The sequence below is a fragment of the Meleagris gallopavo genome, chromosome 5 (assembly GCF_000146605.3).
Source record: "Meleagris gallopavo isolate NT-WF06-2002-E0010 breed Aviagen turkey brand Nicholas breeding stock chromosome 5, Turkey_5.1, whole genome shotgun sequence".
Classification (NCBI taxonomy): domain Eukaryota; kingdom Metazoa; phylum Chordata; class Aves; order Galliformes; family Phasianidae; genus Meleagris; species Meleagris gallopavo.
The window spans coordinates 49,804,396-49,822,890 of record NC_015015.2 but is presented as its reverse complement, the minus strand read 5'-3'; the positions used below and the strand labels follow the sequence as shown (position 1 = coordinate 49,822,890).

The window sequence follows — 18,495 nt, the reverse complement described above, 5'->3', positions numbered from 1 at the left end:
AGCAGTTCCTTTTGTGATCTCTGAGCTGAAAGGTGTGGCAGCTCATCTCCAGCTGAAAGCTTTGACAAATGCAACTGGACTGAAGTAGATTTCTTACTAAATTTCTTGATTATCTTTTTGTTGTCATCTATCATCAAAAATCTCTTAGAAAAAACTCTCATGTTACGTAATCTCTCCCATGTTGTCTGAGTTGCCATACAAACACAAGCCAAGTGCTACGTACATTTACTGTATTTTTTTTGAGTGCATTAAAACTTCAACAGCTGACAGCCTTTTAGCTTGACTTGCCTGTGCTCAAGCGTTACAAATGCCTTCCCTGTGCACAGCTTAAGGAATTACTTTCCCTGATTTTTTTTTTCTCTGTTTTTAAATAGTTTCTGTAGAATTGAGAGATGAAACCTAAAGGATAACAGTATGTTCACAAACTGCTACTGTTCAGGTTCATCTCTTGTTCTCTTCGTTGTATTAGTATTTTAAAAATGTTCTGAATTATCAATACTGAATAGCTACTCTCATATCTCAGTGACTAAGGCCTAACTGTATTTATTTACCTTAACTGTTAAACTTTACCTCAGATAACGACACTGGAAGTTAAATAAATTGCTGTGTCAACATATATTAATTTCTATCTAAAACTGCAAGGCAAAATCATTTGTTCATAATTTTGCTACTGAGCTTTTAGCTGACTGTTCTGATTTCTTACTATGTCTTATTTCCCATACCTGGAAATGAACAATGTGCTTCAAATCATCAAGATAATATTCTTCAACAGCATAAGGTTTGCCTTCCACCTTAAAAATGCAGGCTGGATTCAGACCGTCTTGAGTTGGAATTGCAAAGTAATCAGCAATTTCTTCACAGTTGATGGTAGCAGACATCAATATGATCTGTTAAAAAATTGCATAGCAAATGTAAAACAAACTACATTGGAATCTTAGAATCTCTACTTCTTTATGCTACAATGGTCTTAATTTGGTTTCTGCTGTCATGTATTCTAGAAAAATTTAAGACAATCAAAACTGAATATTTTAAAACCATAGATATAGAAAAAGGCAAACACCTTTAAAAAGAATGGTTCAGGCCAGACACCTGGGTCTGAAAACGTGAAGATTTTTTCCTATGGCTGAAGTTCAACCCAAAAACAGTTAGCACTCCTTAATTTATGATCACTTCAAGGACCTCAAAACAAGAAAGCACTCACTAAGTATTTCCAAATCTAGTTTCACTGAGAAGTTAGATAAAATCTATAGATATCTTAAGATAGCTTCACTTCAATCAAAAGATAGGCTTAGTCCTGTCAGACTGTATAAGATTCCAATAGCTGTACTGATACCTGGGCCTTAAAAATTTGACTATTTTTTTTGAATATGTCAAATTTTCCTTTAATTTCAATAAATTTATTCAATTTAAAGCTCTCAAGCATCACATTAAGTTCCTTGCTAGTAGATGACTGCTAAAATTCTTAATCTCTATTCACACCCAAAGAGAAGAACACATGCTACCTGACAAAAGCCTTTTTTTAAAAACTGCAATATAAAACTCATAACCTGTGCAGGATGAGAGAGGGGAGAACAGTGAAACAGTAGCTATGGTTATTTACCATCTAACTTCTCAATATGAAATGCAAACCCAGTGCCCAGCACAGCCAGCTGGAATAGCTTAGACTACTTAGATAGGAAAATAACAAAAGCAAGGGGCTATTAGATAACCTGGCATATTGTTATTCTCAGGTCTTCTGAGCTATTTCTAAGCACTACTTGTAAACTGGGACACTGCCAGCCTCATTTCATTTGTCTTCCCTGACACCTCCCATAAATTCACAAAACAACAAAATGTACAAATCAACACTCAAAACAAAAATGCAGTGGAAGAGCATTTCTCCTACAAAGAGCTATGTAGCTACTGAGGTGAGCATCATATCCCAGAGCTCAGAAAGCTCCAAAGCACATCCTCTTAAAAGAATAAGGAAAATATAAAAAGCAGATTAAATCTGAAAACATGCAACTGTGCAAGCAGTATCTGAAACCTGTCTCTCTACAGTACTATCTGCCTCATAGCTGAGACTACCTTTGCTGGAACAACAGGCTAAATACAACCCTGCCTGAAGGCTATTAAAGCTAAATCCAATCTAAATTTTTCTAATTGCAGCTACAGGCAAGGAGTATTAAATAAACTCTTCTTCAGACCATATTGGTAATTTTTCCTAATAGGAAGTATTCCATACAGATTACTAACTGAAAGGAAAATATCGAATTCTTAACAGCTCACCATTAACTAAAAAAAAAAAAAACCAAACAACTCATTTACTCTCCAAGTGGAAGCTCAGCAAGAAGCATCTACCATCACTACCATCACTACCATCACTACCATCACTACCATCACTACCATCACTACCATCACTACCATCACTACCATCACTACCATCACTACCATCACTACCATCACTACCATCACTACCATCACTACCATCACTACCATCACTAGTGCAGAGCAACACATAGATAGGAAGGAAAGAATTATCAAAGCAGGCAGTTCTTCAAGATCAAGCAGTTCAGAAGCACTTGTGCAGCAGAGATACGCCTAGAGTCCCATCAATTTCATATCAAAATACACACAATGAGAGCACCTCTCATGGGCAGCCTGGTCTGGTGATTGGTGCCCCTGCACATCTCAGAGGGGTTGAAACAAGACGATCATTGTCATCCTTTTCAACCCAGGCCATTCCACGATTCTATGATTCAGATGCCCTAAATGGACTTCTAGAACCATGAACTGTGTTCTGTGAAACTACCCCAATATTCATCCTGTTTTTATTATTTGTTTATTTTTTACCTCAGCAGCCATTATTAGACACCAACATGATTCCAAAACTCTCAGGTTTTCTTACAGCAATCCCATTCCAGAAAAAAAAAATCTTAAAGCCAATCTAATATCTGCCCTATGATATAATACCAACAATCTGCCAGAAAAATCAGAACTGCTGATAGGGGAAATCACAACAGGAGATCTTGCTGTCTTATCAAAAATTGTAAGCAACTTTTTCCCCTTGAAACAGGCCTCCTTCATTCCATGAACCCAGGCTCAAAAGAAGAGAATCTTTCATTCTTTGAATGAATTAGCTGTACTATGAAAGCCCCTTTGTTTTTTCAAAAGAGAATGAGGCAGGAAACACTGGGCTTAGCATACTGTACGTGTATTTTTGAAGTGAATGACCCATTCCACACTGCTAAAACAACAACTACACGCACAAGTTCCCCTCTCCCCAGCATAAAAGATTTTGAGAAAATGAAAACTGTCAGAGAATGGAAAGCACCCACAAATTTAAAATTGTCTTGTATTTATTTAATATGAAGATGTCTTCTGAAGAATCAGCTGCAGAGCAAGATATAAAACAGTGCCATCCAATGACTATTTTGGGAGATTTAATGAGAACACAAATTCCTTTACAACAAAAAAGCCAATACAGATTCAAATTACCTTTGTTTAGAAGAGAATAGTTAGCGTTAGGATAACATTATCTGAAGCACTTGAGAGACACATCAGCCTTGCAGAATTTCTGCAGTCCCAAAGAGCTGCACAGAGATGCTCTGCACTAACCTATTTCCTATATTTAATTTCTTATAATTCATGAGTTTGTTACTTTGAGACCATGAAGACTAAATATGTCATGCTAAATCTCAGCAAACTGTTTTCCCCTTGAAACAAGCTTGTTTCCTAGCATGCAGAGAAAGATCTCACTCAGATTATACTAACAGTCCTGTCTGGAAAATGCAATCCAACATTTCTATTTTTTCTTAACACTTCCAGAAGTTAATGCTACCATATTTAGCCAAGGATAAGCACTGCCCTCAATACCCCATGCATAACTCTAGTAAAATTTCCATCTTGCTTTTTTAGCCTTAAGCAAAGTTTAGAAGCTAATTCATTTTAACAAGAGGAAAAGAAAAAGTTCTTAGAACACGTACTGGCCAGGAAAAGAATGCCCTTTAGCATGCTTAAGAAAAACAGCAAACCAAATAATACTTAACTTAAAAATAATGACTAATATTAAAGTAAGCTTTTTAAAACTATGTTCTCTGTAGATAAAAAATTGAGTTTATTTTTGCAAGAAAGAAGTAGAATACGCTTTAACCTACCTTTACTGACGGTGAATTTGTACGCAACAGTTTACGGATTACCAAGAGCAAAAAATCCATTTCTTCGGTACGCTCATGCACCTGAAAGACATCGTCCACAGTTCAGTTTTCACCAACTCACATTCTTCTCTTGGAATGTCTCTTCCCACGCTGCTTGTTTTCATGTTTTATACACTTTTGTAACTTAGAACAATACATTACCATAGCAGAAAATACACCTTTAGGACTAAGCAGTTTAGTCTCATTTCACATCTCAACACAGCTGTTCAGACAAGAATAGCCTCCTTTGTAGGAGCTCAAGATTTAACAGCAGTTGAAGTGATAGTGAGGATTCTGAGGATGGCTAAGCTAATTGTATTGGTAGGATACAAACTGATCCCAGCAGGAAATAGATTTTCTGCTAACAGATCTTCTGTCTGAAAGCTAAGCAAATCAAATCAGATTCCTCTTGATCCCAATGGCTTCTGGTCAGGATCAAAATACACAACCCCTCTTTAAAACATTATTTTTTCCTCCAATTCTTTATGTATTCTTATATCCTGACCTGTTTTGATTACTTCTTGTACAGGTCAATGATGGCTTTTACTCAACATTATCAATGATTAACATAACCTTTTCTGTATTCATTACAGTTTATGTACAATTAAGAACAGCAGGTTTTTTTTTTAGATCTCAACCTTCAAAAGCTGAACGTTCATCTTTTTCAGGTAATTAGCAGACTTCAGTGTAATTTATATGCTCATATTCACTATGAAAACCAGTCAGCTGAGACACTTCCTAGGCTGACTGCTACAACTTGCTGTGAGGTTAGCATTTTTGGATTTAAGTCTTGCTCAAGCATGTTCCAATGTGCCTGCAGTACCTTGATTGGTTCGGGACCTTTAGTTAAGTATGAAGTTGAGGGTTACTGAAATAGTTACTACTGAGTCAAGATCAGTATCTGTGGAGTAAGTGAGAGGAAAGGATTAGGAACTAGAGTTACGGCTGGGGAAGCAGAAAAGCACACACACCTGAAAGCCAGGACTTGAAAGCTGCTGAAAGCAGTAAATGCCAATTCAATCAGTTCAGGTTAGAGCACTTAAGTAAACTAAGTCAAGAAAAATCTCAACCAGTTCTCCTGTATAAAGTGCCACAGAACTTCACTCATCCAAGCAGATTTGTTTAATTGTTGCATCTTGTACCCAATCCACATTTTCTTATCTTAGACTTTAACAGCATAGTGGTATACAAACCCTCAGTTCTAAATCTCAGTGCTCAAAGAACTCAAAGACAAGGCTATCTCAAAAACTGTTAGTTTGGACAACTTAAACGAAGAATATTTACTTATTCGTAAAAGTGGATGTCTGAATTTTGATTTCTTTAGCCTGGGGAGAGATACAACAGATAAGGTTTTCTTAATCTGAAGTGTAAATGTATTTCCACTGACTTACTTCATCAATGAAGATGTGTGTGAATTCAATTAGGCTTTTGGCATTAACCACTTTCTGAAGGAGGATTCCAGTTGTCATGTACAGCAACCTTGTCTCTGCTGTGGATATGTTCTCTAAACCTACCTAACATGACGAAAAGAATAAAATAGACATGAACAAATATTACGTTTATACCAGGAATATGCATCTGAAAGAAATTCAAACTGAAATAAAGTATAAAGGCATCAGCTTTACTCACTCATTCAAGCTTGAAAAAAGCCTCTAAAAAAAAAAAAACATAAAGAGAACATAATTCTGAAACAATTTCAGTAATTGATGATATAAATGCGTCCAATTACCAGGACACAGACAATTATATTTCTGCTGGCATCTAACTAGTACTTCTATTTGTTTAACTTCAAAAGTTTACACATTTGCTTATGAATGTTTAACAGCATATAGCTAAAAAACTGCAATTCCATTTTAAAAGCAGATTTCTTAAAATTTCTTCAGCACACTAGACATAATTAATAAGTAACTAAGAAAAAAAGATGTAACCAAGAAACAAGATAGGGTGCTTTTTCCTCATTATTTTTAAATACAATTTGAATTATTATTATTTTTTTATACCTGGTAGCCTACAAATCCACCTAGTGTCCATGATCGCTCCTTGCTAATCCACCTGGCAATGCTGCTGGCACCAATTTTCCGAGGCTGAGTAACAGCAATGTTGCAGTAGATAGATTGCTCAGCACAATAATCCAGAACATATTGTGGAACCTGCGTGCTCTTACCACTTCCTGTTGCTCCTTGTATAATCACAACTGAATTGCTTTTTATCAGAGACAAGAGCTGAAACAATTTTCAAAAAGCTTGTAAGTACAAAAGAACTCACAACAGATTTCAAACAGACATGAATTATCAATAGCTTTCAGGAAGCTTAACAAACCCTCACAGATTATTATGGCATATTTCTATAATGTCTAAGGCATTAGGTCACAGAAAAGATCACAGGCTCACATTCACATTTGTGCACCTCACGTATATTTCTATAAACAAAACATAATACCAATGTTTCTTCCCAAAAGGATTTCTGTGCAATGGTTCTGTACAGTGCACAAGGCTTTTACACGTTGAACAAAGCCTCTTGTACAATGCTTAGAACAAAAAAAGCAGCTCCCTTCTGAGAAAAAAAAGACACAAAACTCCCAACCTAAACTAAACAAAAAACCAACAGACAACCAACAAACAACAAAAACAAGCATACCATGACTTTCAGATTTATTCCACAATGAAAGTACAACATGATTACCTCTTCCCTGTGTCTGGCTACAGGCATACAAGCATATTTATGGTTAGTTGTTATTGGTATGGAATTCCAAACATCTGGCTCACAGGTAGGCACTGAAGTATCTAGTAAAAAAATAACCAAAAGTAAGTTACAACAATACATAATGAGAAAGATGAGTATGGCAACATAATTACTGTATTTGAAACCTAACTTCCACAAAGTTTAAATCACACAAGGATATAATAGAATTAATCAACTTTAGTATTAAAGTGATTTTCTGTGTTTAAGTAACTGCTGTTTTACTAGCTGCTCTGGGAGGATGTTGCTTTGCTGTATAAACCACCATCAGTGTCACAATCGCAGAAGATTGGGGTGGGAAGGGACTGGTTGTTCCCAAGTAATCCAATCCCCCACTTCAACCAGGGTCACCTAGAGCACATTGCTCAGGACCACATCCAGGCAGGTTTTGAGTATCTCCAGAGAAGGAGAGTCCACCATCTCTCTGGGCAGCCTGTTCCAGTGTTCTGTCAGACTCACAGCAAAGAAGCTTTTTCTCATGTTCATATGGAAATTCCTGTGTTTCAGTCTGAGCTCTTGTCCTATTGCCAGGAATCACAGAAAACAGCCTGGTCTCACTGTGTTGATACCCTCCCTTATTTATATATGAGATCTCAGTCTTCTTTCTCTTAGGCTGAACAGCCCCAGGACTCTCAGCCTGCCCTCACCAGAGAGATGCTCCAGGATGCGTCTTTATGGTCCTCTTCTGGATTTACAATTTCCCTATTTTTCTGGACCTGAGGAGCCCAGAAGTGCCACAGTCCTCCAGATATGATCTCACCAGAAGAGAGTAGAGGGGCAGAACACCTCCCTCACCCTGCTGGCCACACTCTTTTAAATGCAACCCAGTTTACCATTGGCTTTCTTGGCCACAAGGGTACACTGCTGGCCAACAGTCAGCCAGGTCCACCAGGGCTCACAGGTCCTTCTCTGCTAAGTTCCTTTCCAGCAGGAGAGCGCCCAGCCAGGGATATCTACAATGCTGTAGTTTTCTGTGCTTTCCTCTTAATTTGAAGTACAATGTATAGTTTACATTACAAGTGCAAAATCTGCCCCTGTTCCCACAAACTTTTTAAAAACAGTACTTAAAAAAACCCATGCCTTATTTACATTTTCAACTTTGTCTGCATTTCCCATAATGCCTACTGGACCCACAGTGAAAAAATAAACCATACTTTGTAGTGCAGATCATTATTTTTCTACCTCTTTGCAATCAAGACAATACTGTTAAGTAACAGTATGACCTTTTGATGTGACATTGTTGCCAAAAGACTGCAGCATGTGGTTAGTCACAGTTAACAGTGGGAAATACAGCACCAGATTTTCCAGTGCTACCATGAAGACCAGAAGGTCATTGTCAGACTGCCTGTGAGAAAGAAAACAACTTCAATAGGTGGGGAGAGAGAAAAGGAAAACGAAGGCAAAGCTTTGGTACCCAGTAATTTCGTGTAATGAAAAAGTTAGGCTTAAGTGATAGTGAAATTAAGAGCGGAATTTCTGGAATTGCTATGTATTTCAATGGCTTTCTCCAGGTGTAGGAGGGAAATTTACTTACATTTTTGCATATAAATGCTAGAACTTCACTTTTTGTTGAGATTTTTTGTTGCTGTTGTTTTGTTTTTAAAAATACACACAGTACTGGCAATGAAATCTATTGTATCTTTTTAGAAGGGAAATATTTATTCTAAAATAAAGGTCATAACCTAAATATAAAATACCCAATGCTGGACAATTCATTAAGGCATTCTGATAAAGTATAAAAAAAAAACTCAGAACACTCTCCAACAAGAACAATTGTTTACTTAAAACCTGGGTAATAAGAAAAAAAATACACCTTATGCAATTATTTACTAAGCACTACAAAATATACAAAAGAACTTGATATCACCACCCCTGGAAAGTACTGAAAGTGTCCCCTTTAAAAGGTTTTTGGTAAAGATTATAAATATATACTCCAGCAAAACTCATATATAGTATTCTGTCACAGGAACACTGTCGAAGGCTGACTGGCTTCCCTCTGGCACAAACATGTCAGTGCTGAGACATCAGTAACTGCAGGATTTGACCAATGCTGGAAGAAATCTCAAGCTGCTAGAGAAAGGATCTTGGTGTTAGCATAATCTTGTAGAGGTAGGAAGGCTGTGTTGCTTTATCATGTTTTCCAGGTAACAATTACATCCAGTGCTCTAAAGTCCAAGTGCATATGGTTTAGAAAAGCATGCTTTAATGCAGGAACGTGTCTCATGCTACTGGAGGAGGTCCCGAGGAGGGCCATGAAGATTATGAGAAAGCAGAAGCACCTCCCCTGTAAGGACAGGCTGAGAGAGATGGGGTTCTTCAGCCTGGAGAAGAAAATGCTCTGGGGGGGGGAGGGGGGATGGACGGACATGATAGTGGCCTACCAGCAACTGAAGGGGCCTACAGGAAAGCTGAGGAGAGACTTTATAAGGGCAGATAGAGACAGGACAAGGGGAAATGGCTTTAAATTCAAAGAGGGGCAGATTTAGATTAGAAAGAAATTCTTTACTGTGAGGATGGTGAAACACTGGAACAGGTTGCCCAGTGATGTTGTGGATGCCCCCTGTATGGAAGCACTCAAGGCCAGGCTGGACGGGGCTGTGAGCAACCTGGTCTAGAAGGAGGTGTTCCTGCCTATAGCAGCGGGTTGGGATCAGATGATATTGAAGGTCTCTTCCAACCCAAACCATTCTGGGATTCCATGGATTGAAAATCAACACATAGGCCCATAAGGTATTTACACCACGCAGCACTCTGGGACCTCGTTACATCAAAGATGCACTAACAGTTCTTGGACTCAGATGGCCTGCACCAACTAATGGACTAATGAGCCAGGGAAGAACTACTGCTGGATATTCTCTTCTTCAGCTAATAAATACAAAACTTTTTCTTCTGGTTTTGTTGTTTATTTATTCATTTTAAATCCACATCAACTTCCTACTCACAGCAGGATTTCCTAACAGTAACTCCATTTCTTTCACAGAAACACTGCAAATATCAATTCCATTCATAATTAAGCAGGCCACCAGTACTGCAAAATTAAGCTCCTATCCTATAAGTCTCATTTAGTAGCCAGATTTATGGTATTTCCCTAAATTAATCAAAACCAAAGAACTTTCAGAAATTAAACAATAAGGGAATGCATGGAATTTGTTGCTGTCCTTCCTTCACTAGCAGAAGAAAACAGATTAACATATTTTTGAACCACAACACCCTAGGCTTCTTTCAATCCCATTACTCAATGTTTTCATTGCCTCAGAGTCTCCCACAAATTTTATGATACATCAAGTGAACAGTAGACAATATTCTGTGCTTTGGACAGGGGCACTTCACACGCTGGACAGGCCAACCACACCTGCTGCCTCTCAGCTGCTAATTAGTCAGCTAGCTCCAGGATCTACCAAAATTCCAGAGGTCATGCAATTTGCAAAGGCATGAGAGGATACTCTTATAAAAAAAAATTCTCTATATTCCAAATTCTGGGAAATCAGCAAAGGGATTTAAAAAAAAATAAAGAAAATAATCAGACAATGGCACACAGAACAGACCAACCACAAAGATGTCCTTTCCTTGGGAAATCAACTATATTAACAAATTTGGAAATTAAGAAGCACAGTTAAGAGTTTGAAGCTAAGCTGTCCTGACAATTGAGCCAGCCTCGTTCTGCTTTTACCGAAGCTCCTAGGAAAGAGGTGCAGTCAAATTTCTCTCTAAAGACAAACAAAACAACCCTTAAGTACACACAGAAATAACATAAAGAGAAAAATGGGAAAAGAAAAAGACACACTGAATGCAGAGTGGTTTTTCTTGCAGATATTGATCTAACATATCTGCATTTATCAGTGCAATAAAGCACATTTATGTACATGCATTTATGCAATAACATCAGACACTGCTGTTCTCAGAAAATAAGGTTGTTTTCTTTTTAACCACTTCTTGCACAAATGTACAAACAAAGCATCAGATAAACAGGAAATAAGCATATGAGATTCAGTTTTGTTTGAGGGAAGACAGAAGGGGAAGATGGAAGAGAAAGGACAGGTACAACTGAAATTATAGAAGGAAGCAGTTTGTTTTCAGTTTTACCTTGTTCACAGACAAACTGATCATTTCCAGATACATCTCGCTTTTGGGCCCCCACTTGTCTGTATTTTTCAGCACGTTCAGTTTCACTTTTCGCAGGGGTAGGCAGCCTAAGCAGAAAAGAAATGCCAATTCAATGTATAATTCCTAATTCAGTAGTCACAGATCTCTCTGGGAGTAACAGCATTATACAGTACATTCAGAAACACTACGTCAAGTAGTACCTACCTTAATGAACAAACTTCAGAGATTCATTTTGTCCTCACATTAAGATACCAGCCTGAGGAAAGTGCCACATTAAATCTTGTCTGGATTTAAAAAACCGAATTCCCAAAGCATCCCCCTGTAAGTTCTTAAATAATACCCAGGAATTTCTCTCCCAATGGAAGTCTAAGATTACTTCTGAACAAATATTAACTCGTTCAGTTTCATAAGTTCTTGTCAGAGAATACACACCATTCTGGCACGATTCCCTAGACAGCAGAGGTAGAAAGGAATAAATACAATCTCCTGACTGCCTTAAGGAAAGAACTTTTGTCTTTGAGCCAAGAGATGATGGTTGGGCAGGAACAAGGTACCAAAAAGAAAACATTATGTAAATTCAGAGTTATGCCATTAAACACATAAGACAAAGTCTATACATAACACAATAGAATGATAGGGGGTAAAAAAAAAAAATTCTGTTCTACATGCATAGCATGAAGAAATACACATAGATAAAGTAGTACACATGCAACAAGTGCATTTAATTACAAATCATAAATGAACTTAAGTCACACAATCACAGAATGGCCCGGGTTGGAAGGGACCTCAAGCATCATGAATCTCCAACCCCCCGCCACACACAGGGCCACCAACCTCCCCATTTAATACTACACCAGGCTGCCCAGGGCCCCATCCAACCTGGCCTTGAACACCTCCAGGGACGGACGGGGCATCCACAAGCTCTCTGGGCAGCCTGTTCCAGCACCTCACCACTCTCTCTGTAAAGAACTTCCCCCGACATCCAACCTAAATCTCCCCTCCCTCAATTTAAAACTATTTCCCCTTGTCCTGCAGTTATCAACCCTTTCAAAGAGTTGATTCCCCTCCTGTCTGTAGGCTCCCTTTAGGTGCTGAAAGGCTGCAATGAGGTCACCCCGCAGCCTTCTTTTCACCAGGCTGAACAAGCCCAGCTCCCTCAGCCTGTCTTCATAGGGGAGGTGCTGCTGTCCCTGATCATCTTTGTGGCTCTCCTCTGGACCCTCTCCAACAGCTCCCTGTCTTGGTGCCACAAGTGCCCATCTTTTCTAGTAAGAGAAACTCTGCTAACCTGTTTGTGCTACAGACACTTAGATTCACTGAAATCGGTCACTATTCCTCCCACAGGAAACACCAAGTATTTATCACCATACTGCTGTCAACAAAACATGACAGGAAGGACACAAAAGCCTACACAATGACTTCATATCCTGTCCTAATGATATTTTGTTGATAGAGCTAAAGCAGTGCTTCTCTAGCTCTTGAATCTCTCTTTGCACAGAGTTTAACAGGATTGCACACATTCACACAATTGCCACGTGAGGAGCAGCTGCCAGCTTACAGAAAGCAGGCTGACCACACTAACTTCTCAAACACCTGGCAGAGGGAATGCTCTGCTACAGCCCCTCAGACACTATTTAGAAGAGTTCATAGACATATGGTCAGCCCACCCGTTAGGTTTTTCTACTGAATAACTGTTAAACACAAATAAAACCAAAAATATGATAAAGCAATTAAAATCGAGTATGGGTACTTAAACTCCAGCTGAAATGACTCCATAAACCCTGTTTTAAATAACACTGCATATATTCAGATAGACTCTGGGCTACAGGACGTGCTCCCGATCACTGCCTGCGTAACTCTAGGAAAACGAGGACAGTGTGACCTCAGTGAGGTTACATGAGATTTTATTTGGCTATCTGGCTATTTTCTTTCAGATGTTAAGGTTTTTGTCTTCAGAAAGCAGCATGCAGTAAATAAACCTCAGGCTATGCAATGAATAAAGAAAATGCTTAATAGCCACTCATTAGTAATGAACATTGCTCAGTCTATGCACTGATTCAGGCTACAGTCTTGGAGAAAATCATATGCAATTGGGAAATTGCATCTGGGCATATGAAATGAACAAATAACCTTAATTACATCATTTCACAGTATCTTAATGCTGAACATTGCAACTTTAACAAAGCAAAAAGCTTACAGCACATACACATATGTGCTTTAAGTAAATTGAGAAAAAATCCTTCTGGAGCCCTCTGGCAGTCTTCTAAGTCATCAGAACAATGTCACTCACGGAATCATTGCTAAGCCATCATCTCTTACACAGACAGAAAGGAATGGAGTATTTTTCTGAGGAGTTTCAACAAGCATTTGCTGACAGCAGAAGAAAGTAGAGATGCAGACCATTCAAATCCATTCTGTGATAAGAAAGGACACCACTAACAAAGGGGCTTTGCCAGATACTCCTTATGAAGCATGCGCCGGCCCACATCAGCTCTCTTGTCCCCACTTCTATTCCCCACGATGCAGTGAATGCCTGCCTTTCAGGATACCTGCCCTAAAACAGCATATATTCCTCAGGCCTTCCAGAGTCTCTTGACCGTAACACAATTACAGAAAAATTCAAATCATTATTTCAATTTAAAGAAAAATCAGAAGACTTGAGGTGTTCTGTTTTTTCCTTCCTTTTCCCTCACAAAAAAAAAAAAAAAGTTTAACCTTATTCAAATCCAGAGCACATCTGCACATTCATCCTCAGAAGTGGACAGATTTCTACAACAGAATCTGCTGCAAACAGATGACATGAAAAGTTATCATCCTGAATGGATGAAAGCTGGCAAAATTATGAACCACTGAGAACATAATCAACCAGTAATGTCAAGATCAAGAGTTACTTGCTGTTAAGGTGTCCTAACAGCTGTAGAACAAAACGTATCAGCCAGCTCTACAGCTGTACCCAAGTCAAGACAGCTCTCTTTTCCTAAATATACCCAGAAGCAGCAGATGCAGGAATGTGAAGCCTGAGCAGCAGCGGCCAGTAAAAGGCCTTCCAAATGCAGGTCTTACCATGCCTCCTTATGAAAGATAATTGGTATTGTTTGTTACAAGATTATGGGATACTTTCCCTACTGTTCACCACACAGTTTAACCACCATAACCTTTTTCTGAAGTGTGACTGATCTGTGCACATCTGACTGCTTACAGGATTTGATTGCGAGAAAATATTTAAACTCAATAATGAAAATACTTCAGAAGGTTAAATCGGTGTAATGAACGTAAAATTAAATGTGGCTGCCACTTCAGGCAGAATTAATAGAATGGAAACAGTTTAATACCAGAAATTGTTGGCATACCCAATTTTAAGGGCTCTCAAATATACTAAGGGTGCTTTTCGTTAAGAAATTTCAGATAGAGAAAAGTCTTCCTTTTCTCCAAGCTACAGAATGACCTCTAATAAGCCAACAGGGCTATCATAACTGAATAACACTCAGTAGATTTTCTATCTGAACATAATCTGGAATATTAAACATACCACTCTTGCATTCACTCATTTCTCAAAACCAGAGACAGTTCCCCAATCTCAGTCATAGATGACAGCTGATTTACTTGGCTCTTCCCAGCAACTAAAAAACAAACAACCCACCCAACCAATATATGCACTGAACAACTAACATCTCTACAAGTGATGATTGGAAAGGAAAAAAAATGAGGAGAAACATCCAAGGTTGCTCTCTGCAAAGGAGAATAACACTGGATGCAAACTGGGTGGTATGAAGAAAATATTCAAATACGTAATGATGCTTGAAAGATTCAAATGGTTGCTTATCAAATAAGAAATTAAAAAAAATCAGATAATTCTATTAGCTATTCAATTTCAGGGTAGAAGCTCGTATCAGGAAGACAAATAAAAGGGAAGAAAAAAAAATGTTCTATGACGGAAGTTTTTAAAGATTCTTACATATGTACTTTTGCTCATTTATATTCCACCTCATTTGCCATGAAAATCTCTCTTCACACAAGAGTGGAGCTGAATCTAAAAGTCGTGTCACTCATTTCACAGCTGATGAGAGGAGTGCCCTAAGTCACGGCTCCTACCACACGAGCTGACCACCTACTGAGAGAACATGGGAGGAAAGATCACTTAAAGAACACTGAGCACACAGAGCAATATTTTGCTGTACAATTTTAGTACAATATATACTGTAGACCACTTCAAAGTCTCTCCTCTGAAACTAAAATAATGTGACACTTTACATAACTGAACATTTGCCATGACAGTAAATAACCTTCCTCTGCTGTTACTGAAGGACATCCTAAAAATGACTCCTTTTAACTGGCAGTGGGCATTCTGGACTTTCAGAAGCCTGGCCTTACCTCCAGAAACACACTAAATTAAAATGAAAATGTACAGTCACTCAAATTAAATATTTATTTTTCACTCCTAAAAAAAATAATGATTACTTGAATTCAAGATGAAGCTTAACCACTGAATACTAAAAATACATATTTAAAAACATTATTTACATATTAAGAATCGATGTGATACTTGCTTTTTTCCCCACTAAAGAGGGCTGTTCTAAATACCTGGTTAGCTACTCAGTGATCAAGTCTTCATACAAAGGTATCTCAGACACTCACAACAGCTCTTCGGCACAGCAGACACCTGTTTTACAATTTGAACCAAAGAGAGAGGAAGTGCACTTGAACTGCTCAGCAAATCCAAAAAAAAACCAAACCCCATGCAGATTTGGATTGACTTTGACCTTCATATTTCAAGAAATATTTGCACTATATTAAGCTAAAAGCTCGGTGAGAACTTCTGTCTCCCACTTCATACACAGTCAAAATCAAGAAGAGTAACAACCACTAACTACAGGAAGAAAAAAAAAAAAACACCTCAGTCCTGAAATTTATCGTCACTACAGAACTAAGATCTTCTGCTAGTCAGAAGACGAGGACAAACTGTCAGGCTTCAGAGAATTGGGTTCTCCCTCAGATGAGTTCTACAAGCTCCTCTCCACAGAGAAAGCTCAAGTAGGGCTGTTCAGAAGGGGCAACTTGCATCCAGAGCACATGGTGACAAGCTGCACAGCAATACCGCCCTGACTGCTCAGGGCGTGATAGTTTTGTAAATTCACTGTAGTTCAGTTGTCGTAGTTATGGATTACAAGTTAAGATGAGCCACAAGGATCATCTAATCCAAAACAGAGTACTACCCAAAATCCAAACCCTATGTCTGAGAGCATGGCCAGACGCTCTAAAATCCAGCAGCTCAGGGCCATACCCACTGCCCTGGGCAGGCTGCTCCATGCCCTCCACCTCCTGGGGCCTTTCCCTCACCCCCAGCTGCCCTTCCCCTGACACAGCTCCATGCCATTCCCTCGGGCCCTGTCGCTGTCTCAGAGAGCAGAGCACAGCACTGCTCCTCTGCTCCCTGTGCCATAAGGCCTCCCCTCAGCTCCTCTGCTCTGAGCAAACCCAGTGACCTCCTCTGCTTCTCATACCCTTAGCCCTCTAGACTGCTCACCGTCTTTGCTGCCCCACTAAGATCAGTAGCAAATGCAGGATCACCTCCATTACCAAATGACACCTGCAATTCCCCTGCCTAATGGTGATGGAACACCAGCACTGAGGACTCTAATGTTACACAAAGTACAACTGGAAGAGAGCAGCTTTAAGCACGTCCTGGTCTTATTCATCACATGAATAGGAATGCAGCGATGGCAAATAACTCAGTTAACATTCTAAAAAGTGAATTATTACTGTTGGTAGCTGTCACAGCAAAGGACAAAACGAGGAACGTTATCAATAGGCCTCTTACGTAGGCTTGTGGCAAGTTTTGTTCACAGCTGTTAATAAGTGTAAGCATTCCAGTGCTGTCTGAGGAGGCAGACACACTGTCTGTCTGCAGCCTGAAATGGCTCCAATGAGTTGCTCCGTCATACCAAAAGAAAAACACTCTGCAAAAGTTTATTATTAAATCCAAATAGTGGGACAGTGCTTACAAATGGAAGCACACCATCCTGTCTGCTGACTACAGATCACTTTTCTCAGGTGACTGTTAGCATTGGTGACCTTCCTATATAATATGAAACATCAGCCTATCACAAAATGCAACAGGCTGCCCAGGAGCTGTGGGTGCCCCATCCCTGGGGCTCCCACCCATCCTCAGGGCTGGCTGGCTGGAGCCCTGAGCAGAATATTAGTTTGCAGCAAGACTGTCTTCTGCATAATCACTCACTGCAGGAGCATTGAAACCTCATAATAAGAACTTAGAACTTAATTAGCCACACACCACCTAAATATCCAAGTTTACCATGCTAAAGAAGTGAGTTTATTTAGTTTCTGAAGATTCTGGAAAGCACAGGATAGAATAAAAATTGCCCAGATAGTTCAAGAAGTATTAACTCTTTGATGCAAACCTCCTAATTAACTGAAGTTGGGTGTAGAGAAAGTACAGCAGGAAAGAGATGTATTAAGGTTTTGGAATACATTTATTTGATAGCAGGAAGCCGACAAGACAAAAAGTAGAAACACGCTTTCAAATCCATTACATCCCTTGCCTAGAAAGTTCAGACAACAAAGTACACTCTGGATGTTAAATGAAAATAAAACGGAAAATACTCATCAATTGACATTTTATATTATACACACAAATCATTAGGATTCATTTACTAACTGATACTTCTATAGAGAACTGTTCTGCTACAGTGGCAGAGGAACTTAAGGTTCTTTAAAGATGAAAAGTTACTCATCACTATATAAATAACATTATGGTCTCATTCGAGTACTATATGGTTTTAGACACTAACACCAGCAGAGAAAGATTCAGAAAAGGGAAATGAAAACAAAGAGAAGAGATTCAGAACCTTATGTCCCTCAATTGCTTTCAAAAAACACAGAATCCCTGAGTTTACTCAAGACTGCCACAAGTATACAGTAACAACCTCATACCATTTGTAATTTTATTATAAAATCGCCTAGCAATTAATGAGAGGAATCAAAATACAGGCTTCTTCCCCCAGGCTACGTCGTAACAACTGCAACTACTAACCGTGATCCTCATCAAAGCCCTGCTATCTGTGGAAGTCAAAACTCTAATCCCAATACAGCACTGCAAAACTATTGCTCTCCTTCACCTTCCAGTTCCCAATGTCAAACTCACACAAGCATTCATCTCTTCCTGAAGGCAGATCTCAAACATGCACAGAACTAGAAGCAATACAATTAACTGCTCCCCTTCCAGTGGAAAGGAAAGCATCATTCTCAGTATCCTGGCACTCAATGCTTTATGACACAACCGAAAACAAAAAAAGCCTGTTGTAGTTTTCTCATTTAATTCACTTCCACACTTTTCAGTATGTGTCCTTAATTTTTAGAGGTTTTATGCCATGCAGCAGTTGTTTCCCCTCCCCCCCCCCACTGTATCCAATTGGAAAGTAAGCAGTGACATGACAACTGTGCTGTAAAGGAGGTGGCA

At 39.0% G+C, this 18,495-nt stretch overlaps 1 protein-coding gene across 2 annotated transcripts in view; it reads right to left on the bottom strand.

Annotated features, from left to right (window-relative positions):
• Positions 1–18,495, bottom strand: part of TDRD9 (tudor domain containing 9) — a 58,801-nt gene that overhangs the window by 33,174 nt on the left and 7,132 nt on the right. For both annotated transcript variants that reach the window (XM_003206746.3, XM_019615904.1), the window contains exons 2-7: positions 10,998–11,104; positions 6,858–6,958; positions 6,176–6,397; positions 5,567–5,689; positions 4,137–4,217; positions 723–887 (exon numbers count right to left, since the gene is read on the bottom strand). In XM_003206746.3, coding sequence (XP_003206794.3) covers positions 723–887; positions 4,137–4,217; positions 5,567–5,689; positions 6,176–6,397; positions 6,858–6,958; positions 10,998–11,104 — 799 coding nt within the window. The remainder of the gene's footprint in view (positions 1–722; positions 888–4,136; positions 4,218–5,566; positions 5,690–6,175; positions 6,398–6,857; positions 6,959–10,997; positions 11,105–18,495) is intronic.